The sequence below is a fragment of the Camelus ferus genome, chromosome 34 (assembly GCF_009834535.1).
Source record: "Camelus ferus isolate YT-003-E chromosome 34, BCGSAC_Cfer_1.0, whole genome shotgun sequence".
NCBI classification, from domain to species: domain Eukaryota; kingdom Metazoa; phylum Chordata; class Mammalia; order Artiodactyla; family Camelidae; genus Camelus; species Camelus ferus.
Genome location: NC_045729.1, coordinates 15,245,938 through 15,260,088, shown reverse-complemented (window position 1 = coordinate 15,260,088; position 14,151 = coordinate 15,245,938). Strand labels below are relative to the sequence as shown.

The 14,151-nt window shown below is 36.9% G+C and overlaps 1 protein-coding gene across 3 annotated transcripts in view; it reads left to right on the top strand.

The window, feature by feature from the left end:
* LOC116661290 (killer cell lectin-like receptor subfamily B member 1B allele A) overlaps positions 1-14,151 on the top strand; it is a 31,584-nt gene that overhangs the window by 15,120 nt on the left and 2,313 nt on the right. For all 3 annotated transcript variants that reach the window (XM_032473056.1, XM_032473055.1, XM_032473057.1), the window contains 5 exons: positions 4,101-4,192; positions 5,352-5,450; positions 6,394-6,510; positions 11,524-11,678; positions 12,459-12,571. In XM_032473056.1, coding sequence (XP_032328947.1) covers positions 4,135-4,192; positions 5,352-5,450; positions 6,394-6,510; positions 11,524-11,678; positions 12,459-12,571 — 542 coding nt within the window. In that variant the 5' untranslated portion in view covers positions 4,101-4,134. The remainder of the gene's footprint in view (positions 1-4,100; positions 4,193-5,351; positions 5,451-6,393; positions 6,511-11,523; positions 11,679-12,458; positions 12,572-14,151) is intronic.

The following is a 14,151-nucleotide window of genomic DNA, read 5'->3' as shown; positions in this document are numbered from 1 at the left end:
ACAAGGCTTCTATCTATGGTTGATTTCAGCTCCAAAGTTATGAATTTGGTTCATTTAATTATCTCCTTACACTCGCAAAGTCTATGATGCACAGCCATGTACTTCAGTAGGTGCAGAAACACTTTTTACAACACTGTTTAATAAAAAAAAATAAACAAAAAAACCCTCCCAAAATGTATATTGCCATATGTCACTTTTTAAAATATCCCAGGGTCAACAGCTCAGATTTTTCTGTTAACAGATTATTGCCAGAGGAATTATGAGGCACAATTCTAAAAATGGTTTAGCTCTATTAGCTCACAGTGTATTTTCAGTTGTATTATGTTTTCAACAGCAAACACATACACAGACACACACACACACACACAAAACCAAATGGATAGTTGAGTGACCCAATCCTGTATTGCTTGTGGCTGAGCTCTGCTTTCCTCTGAGGATCAGGGATGAATAACATTCGGTTACATGTGAACAGGAGATGCTGTCTTTCCTTTGCACAGAAATAGAAAGGACTGGTCCTCTGACTAGGGCTTCCTTTCTCTGAGTCCCAGAAATCAATACTTTCATTTGGAATCGGTATTGTTTCAAATGACCACATCATTATCTTTAATAAGACCATTCAGGAAATGTGATCATGACCAGGGACCACAACCTAGATTATTTGCACTTGCTCCCTCGGGGAAAAAAAAAAAGTAAATCAATAGTTCAGATTCTCATTTCTCACGAGACTTACAGATCCATACAATTTTTTTCTTCAAATTATGAGACATTGCTTGAATGTGTCAAAAACAGGAATCTGAATGAGCATTTTAAGTAATAAAAGGTGCATATGTTTCTGTCTTATCTTATAAATTCTCTCACTGTAGACCAATAATTAAAAGCAGTCATTCTTTCTATGTGTGTGTTGTCAGTTTGTATTCATTATAGAAAAATAGGTAGAACATATTTTTAATAATTTTATGAGAGGGAAAGCATTTAAATTATTCCAGCTGAATAGTTTGTAAGGACTAAAACAATTTTAACATATAAGCAGAAACAAACTCTCCCATTATCCGATTAAAATTTTTAAAAAGTTGAAATAAAATGAATAAATGAATGAAACATAATGTCCATGTTGAAAAAATAGTACGATGAAGTTTCCAGTTCTCAAATTACAAAATGTCATAGAGAGGAGCAACTGAAGGCGTAACTTCTCTGGATGTTCTGGTCACTAACACACATTCAGTGATTCTTTTAATACATTCCCATTGGCTCACTCACATTAATTGATCTAGACTCTTATTACTTCTTCTACATAAACTACCAGTAAAGAATTTTGATTTCTGCTTCAGGCAAAAAAAGTTTCTCTAAAGACTTGGGTTATATATTCTCATACTCTGTATCAGTCACATTTTTTAGTCTGAAGAGCAACAGATTATTTTCTCCAGTATTTGTTTTCTCCTCTTCTGTGTGTTGGTTTTTCTCATCGCAGATACAGATGTTATCTCTCACAATACTATGACTTCAGAAGGCATAGCAGCACTATATGCAATAGCTAAGACATGGAAGCAACCTGAATGTCCATCGACAGGTGCCTGGATAAAGCAGTTGTGGTGTATTTATACAATGGAATGCTACAGAAGACTGTACATGAATGTTTATAATAACTGCCCAAAGCTGGAAGCAGCTAAGATGCCCTCAGTAGGAGAATGGATAAGCAAACTGTGGTACATTCATGTGCTGGGAACAGCAACAACAAGGAATGGGCTCTCCAGCCACAAAAATATATAGATAAATCTTTGTATTTAATATTGAAAGGAGTCAGTTTGAAAAGGCCCTATTCTATATAATTTCATTTATATGATGTCTGGATAAGGCAAAGCTGTAGAGAAGGTAAATATTATCAGAGTTTGGGAGAGGGATAGGGTTGGAAAGTGAAACACAGGGGCTTCTTTTAGGGCAATGAACCTATGATGTGCCATTGATTTATGCACTCACAATGAAAAGGTAAGACAAGACTTACATATGTATATAAGAAAATACCTGTATTTGCACAGGAAAGAAATCTCAACATTAACCCTTCATTGTGCATGATGGATTTTGGATGCAAATACAAATACAATTTGACTGCTCCTACAAAATGAGCAAGTTAAGAATGCTTGTTTCACTTTTCACAATCACTGTGGCTATATGTGTGTGTGTATGTATATATATATAAAGTCTTTGGGTCTGACATGTGATTATATGAGTATGGTTAACCCGTAAGTGTGCACCATATTGTTTGGGCTTCCGCTTGTGCCTTTAGAAGATGTAAATGAAAGTTGTGAGTACATTGTGGAGTATGCAGAAGAGAATTTAGACAATCTAATGGATTATGCTGAGAGACTGTATGTCCATGGATGGCATGGCGGGGGCAAAAGAAGATCAAAAGCTCCAAGATTTCCACCAGGAATTTAGAGTGTTTATACGTCAGTATTAAATGGTGATCATAGGATGAACAACTCAGCGGAAGGCTGGCAAAATTCAAGAGCTGATGGTAGTGCATTATTCTTCAATTTGGAGATTCACTGAAGTGTTAAAAGATCAACAGCAAAGCAATGGACAAGTTATCACCCAAGCTCTTAGTGGTCACATTCAAATACGGCCACCACAGTTATGAAGATAATGACAAAATCAAATTTATATATACAAAATTATTAACAGATAGAGCAAATAGACAACCAACAATTGAGAAAAATTGCTCATGGATTTAGGAGTAACCTTGCCAAACTTCATTCGAGAAGGAGAAAGGATAAATGTGAAATCCAAATTTTGTCATGAATTATAATAATAAAAACACAAATAAAATTTTAACAAAGTTAATATATTATTTGCTGAATCATGTCCCAAATGTCTCAATGGATGCTTTGGATAGATCAGATGTTTTGTAAGGAGTAAAATACTCTCCCACATTGATACGGGACAGCATCTCTGAAACTACTAAATATATATATTGGAATTGAACAATTTAGTAAATGAATGGTGATGGTGGTAGCCATGTTTCCCACTATTGGAGTGGGAGATTATAACAATGCAAATGAGGAGATTAGCCTGGCCCCTGGTGTAATGAATTAGAGGTGGAGACATCAGTTTAAACTCATGGAGCCAACTCAAAGAGTTCCCAATGGTCAAAGCTGGAACAATGTGAACAAAAAAGTAGTATTCGATTATAACTCAAAATGTAAAATAAATGTGCATGATTTTTACTGAAAGAAATGATTGAATAAGTAAGTAAATGAGATACTAAACAAGTATCCTTGCAGAACAATTACAAATAATTTATGTAGATGCTCCGTTCTGAAAGATGTGGGGTGTAAGTGTGGACTGCACACACTGACTTCTTTCCAAAGGGTACAGCATGGAAATGAGGAACAAAGAGTAACTCTGCAGTAGATAAAACTGCCAAACACTGTTGCAGTCAAGTGCAGTCATGCTGATAGTACGGACCCTTAGTAAAGTGTGCTAAGAATGGTAATTTATCTCTGTGGTCTTCCTCCAAAAACCTATAACCCAAATATAATGATGAGAAAAAAACATCAGACTATCTCTGTTTGGAGACATTTTACACAATATCTGAGCAACATTCCTTAGAACTGTTAAAAATAATCAAAAATAAGGAAGGAGTGAGAAACTGTCACTCCCAAGGAGACGTGAGGACTGAATGCATTGTGACATCCTGAATGGGACCCTTGATTAGAAAAAGGTGTTAGGTAAATACTAAGAAAAAGGTATTAGGGAAAAATTGAATAAATATAGACTTTAATTAATAATAGCATATCAACATTAATTCATTAAGTTTCAAAAAATGTACCATATTAATGTAGTATGTTAATAATAGGGGAAGTTGGGTGTTGGGTATATGGCAACTCTGTCTGTATTACCTTCACAATTTTTCTATAAATCTAAAATATCCTGAAAGAAAACACTCATTCAAACAATGAAGTTCCCCCAACTTAAACCATATCCTTTGTGGTTTTTTAGCTCTAAGCTTTGTTTCGGTGCCACAGTCTGTAGACACTGACTGCTTTTGATCAGGTGATGTCTGTCTCTCCATCTCATTCAAACATGGATTATTCTATTTATAGAAAGCTTGGACAGAGTCAAAACACAGAGAGAGCAATGGTGAAGAAGCCAAGGAAACACCCCTACCACTGCCAACGCAAGTGGGCATGCACAGGTAGGAATCGATACAGCGAGAATTTTCTGTGGGTCTCGTAATCTTAGGCTTTTAATGGGAAGTTTTAAGAACTTGAACTAGAATTTACTGCTCAGAAAATTCATCAACTTATTCTGAAATAATAGGCTTACGCAGATGTCTCCCCATCGGCTGGGCAGTTTTCTCTCTGCAACGCTTACATCCAGCCCAATTCCTGGCATGTGATTATACGTTTATAAACATTGTTCAGTTGAGTATATAATTAATCAGATTTGACTTGATCTGGGTTAAAAATTATGAAAGTGTTATAACGATTCCTTAATCGAAGCAAAGTTTATAATCATAAAGATTGGCACCTGAGTTTTGTTTCACGAGTTGACATAGATATAAACTTTTATTTCAAACAACATTTAGGAAAATGGATGGCTGCAGTACTCAATCTTGCTTATGTTTCTACATGAGGCACTCATTTTTACTGTCATTCAATTATTTTGGTATTTTGGTACTTATATTTTTCCTTCCTGGGCCTCAGTCACACTGAATATTATCTGTTTAATTCAGTCAAGATGTACATAAAGATAAATGACAGGTTTTAGTGGACATGTTTTAATTAATGTGATTATTATATGAATTATAGTTTTGGAACAGAAGTGTTAAGAGGAGTATTTAATAAATAGCAAATAAAGCATATTGACTCCTAATTTAGAATCAACACATCCAGTTTTTTACAGATAATTAAACATGTGTTCATGGTAAGGCAATTTGTTTAGTTTTTTGTGGCAATATGAATTTTTTTAATTTATCTTTTTATTGAAGTGTAGTTGACTTACCATGTCAGTTCCAGTTAGTTTCTCAACTATATAGAAAATATAATTACATATATTTTCAAATTCTTCTCTGCTATATCTTGTTATAAGAAACTGAATATAGTTCCCCGTGCTATACACTAGGCCCTTGTTGTTTATCTATTTTATATACAGTAGGTGTGTCTGTTCATCCTAAACTCCTAAATTGTCCCTCCCCTCCTTTCTCTGTGGCGAGGAAATTTAAACAGAGATTGTAGATTTTTTTCCCTCACCTTAAGATAATGCATACCCTCCAAATATGACATTTGTATGACACATTTTCAAGTTCATTTTAAATGTTTAAATATTTCAGAAACAAAAATTAATTCTTACAGATTACCCTGAATGTCCAAAATGGCATCAGACTGCTCTGAGACTGACTAGCATCGCCCTGATTTTGCTTGTTGTCGCAGTGTTAGGACTAACCACTTGGGGTGAGTAAATTGAAGCTGTATGTTCAACTGTCGAGACCAACATATTTCCTTTGGAGTTTTAAAAATTTCTCTAACTTTTTCAGAATCATTGTTCACATTTACCTGATATTCTCTTTCATCATTTTAAAAAATTATGTTGGTATTAGACACAGTTGATGATTTTATTAATAATTTGTAGTTTTTCCCTATACAGAAGACATAAAAATCTTGTTCATTTATAAAGTCTGTTCTGCTCATAATTGTAATTAATCGCTAAACGGTGTGGGTTTAGTAGTCACAATTCCATGAACTGGAGTTTTATCTTTTGGAGAAAGCATTTAGTTTTGTGAAAGTTGATTTGGTCATTTAAATAAAACTTTTACACTTTACATGTGACTTGATATGTTGAAGTTTTGACAACATTAATCAGTTGCTTGAAATTTGCAGGGTAAGTAAAATTTAAGATTTATTCCTAAAAATGAGATCTACCTCAGTAAGAGCTGTAATTCTATCTGCTACTGTTTCTATTTGTTGTGACCTACACATGTTAGGAGTTGTGATAAACATTTTATGAACATTATCTTTTAGCCTTACAAGAAGTTTAAATTCATTAAATATTTCCCCTTTTTATGTATGAAGAAACTGTGGAACAGAGAGGCTGCATTACTAGTTGAAGATCACACAGAATTCTAACCTATTATACTAAACAGATGCAAATTTAAATATATTTTAAATTTATTTAGGCAATTTGTTTTTATTAATTCTACGTACTTTTTCCCTAAGTGGACATCCGAATCTCTAAGCTTATCACCATCCTTTGTCAAATTAAAAGGTGAAAATGTTATAAACAGACCTCCTGTCAACCAGTAGTCTGTGCATTCACTTGTTTTAATGGAGAATTAAAAGGCACAGGTTTATATTTGTAGAAATCTAATTAGTGTTACTACTTTTCTTCATTTCTTAGTAAGTCATCTAAGCACATATTCCTGCAGCGAGATGTTTGGTAGTGAGAATGGAACCAAAGAGTGCAATTGTATGAATTTCTCTCCCAGGAAACAGCAGGACAATACAAACTTCACAAGTGAGTGGTTTTATTTCACTATGTTGTAGGGGAGGACAACGCTGATTAACAGGAGAAAAGGGTTTATTTGTATGCATATGAGAGCTAACAAAAGAAGCAGCTGACTCTAAGTGGTTAAAGGTAAAGGCTTGGGCACCTACTTAGCAGGGGAAAGGGAGGGAGAAGAAATGACTTTGATGGAACAGACACACTTGTCTTTCTACACAAGTGGGTTTTTCAAGAGTACAAACGGGAAGTAAGAACTGGCGACAGCGTCTGTTTAAGCGGATGTGAGTAGTTTCTCCCTCTTCTTCATGGCCAAAAAGTTCCCCGAGAGAAGGAACTTCGGGTAGGTTTCCTCTCAGTCTTTCTCCTGGGAGTAAGCTGCCCTAAAAGGGGGGTTTATGGCAGCCTTCTCTCTCAGAAGTGTCTGCTTCTAGTCAGATAAGGGAAGGCTTCCTCCTGTATCTGCTGCATCTCAAGTGTCTTCAGCTTAAAATGACCCTTATATCAAAATGGAATATGTTGGCCTGGCGAACTCAGATCCCTTTCAGTGGTTTGAAGTCATTTTCTTATTTCAGTTCTTTGCCTCCAAGTCTGGCTCCTGCTAATTTGTTCAGGCTCACCGTTTGGATTATACGTGCTCGCCTTACTGCTGCTAAAACTCTTCTCAGTACCGCTGTCTCCAACAGCCACCTTGCTGCTACTTCCAGTGTTGTAATTTCCTTGCTAGGTAACACACATATTGTTGTCCAACCCGAGTTTGTGTGTCCGAAAGCACAGTGAGGCCAAAGATACTGAAACATTAGAGTTTTGAGCAGAGAAGGTTTTATTGCAAGGGCCCCTGAACTCCTGGATGGTTTTGAGGAAGAGTTTTCATAGGCACAATTTGCGGGGAGGTCTGCAGGGTGTGTGACCTTCCTCTGATTGGTTGGTGATGAGGTAACAGAGCGTCGCTCCAGGAATGTCAATCATCAGCCTTCTGGATCCTACCAGTCAGGGGTCCACATGCTTGTGCTCAGCCTGAAGTTACCATCCTCTGCCTGGCTGGGGACCTTAGTTCCTCTGGAAGAACTCAGAGGTATATTGCTATGTACATCCCTTGAGGAGGAACAAAGACCCCGATTTATTGCTGCACTATTGTTTCTTGACTGCTTCTCCTCTGTTTCTGCCTTCCCTCCTCCCGCCCCATTAGTAATTGTTTGACTCTGCCCTTTGGAACTCAGGGAAGGTCTAAGAGACTGAAGCCTACAAATGAGAAACGGGGGATATGGAAAGGCTTTTGTACCTGGGAGGGGCCCCCGGGTCCTGTTCGGTTTCAACTCCCCCTTTCCTCCTTTCCTTTGATGTTCTTCAATCTTAGGGGAACAGGTATTGGATGAGGAAGGGAATAAGGTTTTGGATAGAGTGGTTAGTCGTAAATTCTGCAGAGAAGCTCGGTGTCAGGGGATCTTGGTTTCAACATCACTCTCTCTTCCCATTTTTCAACATTTTAATGTATTTATTTGATTTATATACTTAGAGGCATAGACAAAATACCTGGCTTAATGATAAGACATGTTGAGACAGCAAAAAATTTAAGAAAAAGTCCCTGCCAGCCAGATGTGTGAGATATAGTCAAATACCACTTCCACATGAGGTTTAAACTGATAAAACTCTTTCCTGACAGAGGTCCAGAGTAGCTGCTTGCACTAAGCATGCAAATATTGAAAGGTAAGGTGAGCACAGGACGTGGTGTGGTTGAGAATGATATGATCACAGTCAAGGAGCAAAGGGCTCACTCCCTGACACGTATAGAAGCTAATATTATGACACTGGCTTCTGAGAAAAGAAAAAGATGTACTGCGAGGCCCACTAGCAAGGAGACAGGAGGCTTGAACCTGCATCCCTGGTCTGGGTTTCGGTCAAGCTTCTGTGAGTTACAGGAGGGAGGTTGGTGTGCTGTTTCTGGTAAGATATGGTTAAGGGGTAAAAAAAAATGCGCAAAAGATCAGCTCTGAATCACCCTGGACAATAGACCTTTCGCTTCTGAAAGCCCGCAAGCCTTAAGGTTCCAGTTGTCTGCCAGTCCTTTAACGCCACTGGGGGAGACACTTTGGTTCCTAGTGTTTCTTGAGATCAGAATTTTCTCCTCTGCATGTGCTTTGGCTGCAGGACTTGTGGTTTTGTTCTGTTTTCTCTGGAGAACAACTTAGTATCTTGTTAGAAACAAGATGGGGCCAGTTTGGGGCTGGTTCTGTGGTTACATTACTTGATGACAATAGAGTCATGTTCCTGGAATATCAATTTTATCTCATGGAAGTTAATTGAGATAGTATAGTAAGGATTAGAGTGTAGCATTTGTGTGAGAACCTAAGATGAAGTCAGCTTTTCAGGAAATTGTGCCTGGGCCCTTAAGGAACAAGTTCATTGTCCTTCACTGTTGGAGATGATTTGGTGGAAAATGGTGAGGTGCATTAGTCTGCAATAGTTTTATTGATATGATTGCCTTTTACTCTATTACCCAAGGACGTTATACCAGCGTTATATTCCTCTGTTTATCCATGCAGCTGACTCTTCTATACTCTGCTGATTGCTGTTTTTATAATTATTATTTGTTATAATATGTGATTAGGGTGCTTTAGATCATTCTTTAAAAATTATAATCTCAAAAGATTGAATTGTAAGGTATTTGGAGATCAGTATGTCTCACTATGAAGGGAATTAGTGACATAATTTTATCTGGATCTTTATTCAACCTCCATGCAGCCAATGGGATGTTTCTAACATGCAGATCAGCAGCCAGGCACTCCTGAGCTTAAAACTCTGCAGTGACTTTCTGTAGTCCTTAGAGTGAATTCTAAGTGCGTTAACGTAGTCTGCAAGTCCCTCTGAGTCTTCACTTCCTGTAAGAGCAATTATCCATCTCTTTTGAATATTTCTCTCCATTGCTAACTTCCTACCATCTCATCCTTTCAAAGACACATACACACATACGTAGTTCAGAGTATACATGCTAATATAATATGATAAAATACACATAGTTGATTTTAGTTGTATTTCTTATGTAGTAGGGGAAATTAAATGCAAAATCACATACGTTAGATCTTTGAATTTTTTATCCTGTAAACTGCCTCTTCATCATCCTTGCTCTTTTGTAAAGAAAAAAAAATGATGTGCTTATTTTTTTCTTATTTATGTGTTTATTGCAAAAGAAGAAAATGAACCTTCCTCACAAGTTACAACTATTTTCCAAGTCAAAAAAAAAATCTACCTAAAACTATAAACTTTCGCACAGTTTAAGTACCAGTGAATTATACTAAAATATATTTATTGTCTTGATGTTAAGTTTGGGTTAATAATTCGTTCAAGTTAAATACTGATGGCCATACCAGAGTCAAATACAATATGAAAATATAGCTAATGTGTATGCTTGTGATGGTACTTTTCCCTTGAGATTTAGTCTTTATAATGTCATGTCTCTTTTATTGGTCATCTCAGTTATTCCCTATTATGACCATTTCTCTCTCCCTCCCCAAGCATGCATGCTTCTGCGCTTCTCCGGACCACCGGAGGCCTTCCTCCCGTGGGGGTCCCAGCATGACAGCACTCATGAATTATTTGTTGACTTTCCATCATTTTATCTTTGGCGTGTCAGTAACAGTCACTCTCTCTACAAATAACTGTGATTTTCAATGGATGAATTGCCTTCCATGTTACTACACTGACAGAGCTTGGCTTTCTTCATTGTTGAGGTCTGCGACTTTCAGGCAAATAAGAAGAGTGAAGTGAATCATTCGTGCTTTATTTTAGAGGCCAAATTCTACCCTAGCGAAGGTCATAGCAAGGGAACCCTCTGAATAAGCAGAAGAGCTTGAAGTCATTTATTTCTGTCAATAGTTTATGACACTGAATTTCAGCAAAACTAAAGTTTGTCTGCAGCTTTGATCTGAGGTATATTGTTGGGTAATTTTCCTGGCCAATGCAGTTAAAATCTAATTGATTAATATATTATTTCAAAGCCCACTTTGATGTTGTGACTTCTAAAGAAAATGCTCTGGAGAGAGGGTTGTGAAAAATCAGGGTGCTCTGCTGATTCAAAACAGAAACGTAGTATGTGATGTTTCCCCCCAATAATGTGACTCCTTATGCCCTCTCTCCAGCACTCCCACAGGTTCTAGTGGTTATAACTCACATTTGTGTAGAGTATTCTACAGTTCATATTTTCATGTTTGTTTCATTTACTATAAGCATATCAGATAAGTTTTCACACAGATTTGTGGATATTAAAAATATTATGCAGTATTTAAAATATAGAGAAATTTAAATAGAATACAGTCAATACTTATGTACCTACTACTTAGCTTAAAATATAAAAATTATTAGTACAGTTGAGATGTGTGTGCACCCATTTCTGAATATAGGTTGATTTTACTAACTTTCTCAGGTTTTTCCATTTCTTAGAGGTAAGTCTGGTGGTCATAGAGGTACTGGGATCACGGTAAACATTTTGTTTTACAAAGTCACTGATAAAATGTGTTATGAAACATATTCTTCTGCATCCAAAGGGACTCAGAAAAGAACTTTTTTTTCAAAACAGTTTTCTCTCCTGCCTTTTAGGCATTTGGCATTTAGACTCTCTGTTTAAGTTTTCCTATGCCCTACTGCATATGACCTGGAGTGAGTTACTTAAACTTTACTTTAGTTTCCTACTGTATACTTCACTAGCCTTAGCTTTAATACCTTTACTTACAAAATGAGGAACGTGAAGTTAATAATTTTATGTATTTCATAACTTTCTTATATTTCATATATTCAAGTGTGCTAAGAATTCAGGAAATTATTTGGCCTGTAGTAATTAACCAATAATAACTATGACTATTTCTGGCATTTATCGCTTCTAAAGACTATTTATCAGTGGAAGAGGAGTTCATTTCTTAAAAGTGAGCCAAAAACCTTTATTTTTAAAGAACTAGCTTGCAAAGTTAGTGCCAAAATGGTTTTTGATACTCAAACCTTGTTCTCAATCCTATTCCTTCTATTTTTCTATTTCAGCAAACCCTAGCCTAAACTTATGCCTTAATGACTGGGTGCAGAAAGAAGAGAAATGCTATAACTTTTTCAGAACCTTTAAATCATGGATTGATAGCCAAAAAGCCTGTTCAATAACGAAGTCACATCTCTTGATAATCCAAGACAAGGCTGAACTGGTAAGAGCTGATTTGCTATGAAAAAAGCCCCTTTAAAGCTAAGAGAAATAAGTATATTTTATAATGAAAGAATTATAGGACAAATAATGACTGCCACTTACCAAATTCCTACCATATGCCAGGCACTGTGGTAGGCATGTTACAAAGGTTATATAACTTAGTGCTCACAATGACCTTATGAGCTAGGCAGTATTTCCCTAAGAGGAATCTGCAGAACTTGACAGGTTGCATAAACTTGCCTATTTCACTGGGATATTGATGCCACCCTTTCACATTGCCTCTGGCAGAGGAAGATAGGAGCTCTTTGAGGTGCTCACCGAAAGCGTTATCAATACCTTACACTATGCCTAGTGTCTGGGGTTCGTTAGTTTCATTACTTAGTTTCACCATAAGCATCCATCTTACTCAAGACTGCACGCTGGTGGACATCAGCCATCAGAGATAGTTGTTGCTCCTTTAGGCAGACTTATTAATTCCTAGTTTTTGCTTCATCTTCTCTTTGCAACCCTTTCATCAGTTGCAATTGATACCATTGTCCTCCTGAACTCCATTAAGTAGCACACATTTTCACATAATGTACGCATGTACGCAAGAGTGTTTTGAAAACCTTCCCTTATCAATTTCCTTCTCCACACACACACATATATAGGAAACCTTCGTCAGCCTTCTTAATACTTTACTAAATAGAAAGATAAATATCAAAAACTTTCAAGTCCTGATAAAAGTCAGAAGAAGCTATTTCAATAGGTGTAACAATTTCCTCTGGACCTCCTTTCACAGGATTTCGTGCAGAGCAATATACAAGATGGAATTTACTTTTGGATCGGATTGAACATTACATATCCACAAAAGGCGTGGACCTGGCTGGATGGTACCTCATTAAACCTACAGTTGTAAGTGTTGGCATTTGGGTACCGATCCTTACGGGGGCTGCCTGAACCTCCAGGTAGCCAGTTGGTTCCCACAGATTGAAGACTTTAATCTTTGTTAGTGTGCAAACGGGCAGGAAATTTGCCTTAGTGAAGCAAAAGCTCTTAAGCTAATGTATTTTCATATTTGGACTTTCTTTTAATTTACAGATAATGCTATAAATGGAAATAATGCTATAAATGGAAAATCATGGTCAATGTAGAAGTCTCTAAATTTAAATTCTTACAAAGTGTTTCTTAAAGATTTACAGAATAATCTTTATTTTGATTAGTATTATTTTTGGTACTAGTATCATTATTTTGAATAATGACTTCAATTATTGGGAAATATTAAGAAAATCACCATACAAATGAATGAGTGAATATGAATGAATGAATATTCTTACCCAGAGACTGTTTACAGTCTCTCCTGTTAAAATTTATGTTCTGTACCCACGCATGTCATAATCTTTGTGTACCACACACACTAAATTTATTTAAAATTTTTACCTTTGATTATGTCTAGTAGAAATCTATTCCCGTATTTTTAAAGTGATGTTCCGTCAACCCACATTCAGACTTGCTTAGAATGATTAATTTGCTAATCTGGTTCTTTGAGTATTTTCTGATTTTTAAGATTTCTTGTGGCTTATTTGTTGAAGACAGGAAAAAAAAAAAACAGAATTTAGGGGCAATTTCCTTCTGTGTTAAGGGTGAGGGGGTTGGGTACATCCTTATTTACACATGAGCACAGAAATACTCTAGTTGGGGTGTCCATGTGAGTTTAAAAATTTTGAAGGGAGTTGATCTTCTCCCCTACTCCTCTCTCTAACTCCTCCCCCTCCTCCTCATCCAGTCTGGGGTTGCTGTTGCGTCTTTAGCAGGTGGAGTCTAGATGTGCCAAAGAGTGTTCTTCTTTCTCAGGACCTTTTGTAAGAACGAGGAATATCATCAGAGACAAACAGTGAGAAGAGGTTTTTAGAAGATCTTCGTCTGTTCAGGCTGCTATAACAAAATCCCACAGACTAAGTAGCTTATACACAACAGGGACGTATTTCTGACAGTTCTGGAGGGTGGGGTTCCCAGAGCAAGGCGGGAGAATGACTGTGTTTTGGTGAGGGCTCCTGGTCTGTAGCCGGAGCCTTCTCGCCATGTCCCCATATGGTGGAAGGGGCCAGGGAGCTCTCTAGAGACCCTTTTATAAGGAACTAATCCCATTCACGAAGGTTCCACCTTCATAATTTAAGCACCTCTCAAAGGCCCTAATTCCTCACACTGTCACTTCAAGGAGTTAGGATTTTAACCTAGGAAGTGTGGGGGCGGGGCACACCCGCAGACAGCTGCAGTCCCTAAGACCTTTCCTTTTCATACGATCACATGGATTTCCTACATTTCACCAGTGTTTCTTACATTTTTATTTTCATTTTATTTACATGTAGGATTTCTATTTACAAATGACTGTTTTTTGGTTAAGAAACTATTTGGAGGAATTCCTTCATGAAAGAAATTGTTTTGAATGTACGTTCCCTGTCTGACTATTACAGTGTCTTAGATTCCAGCTTGGA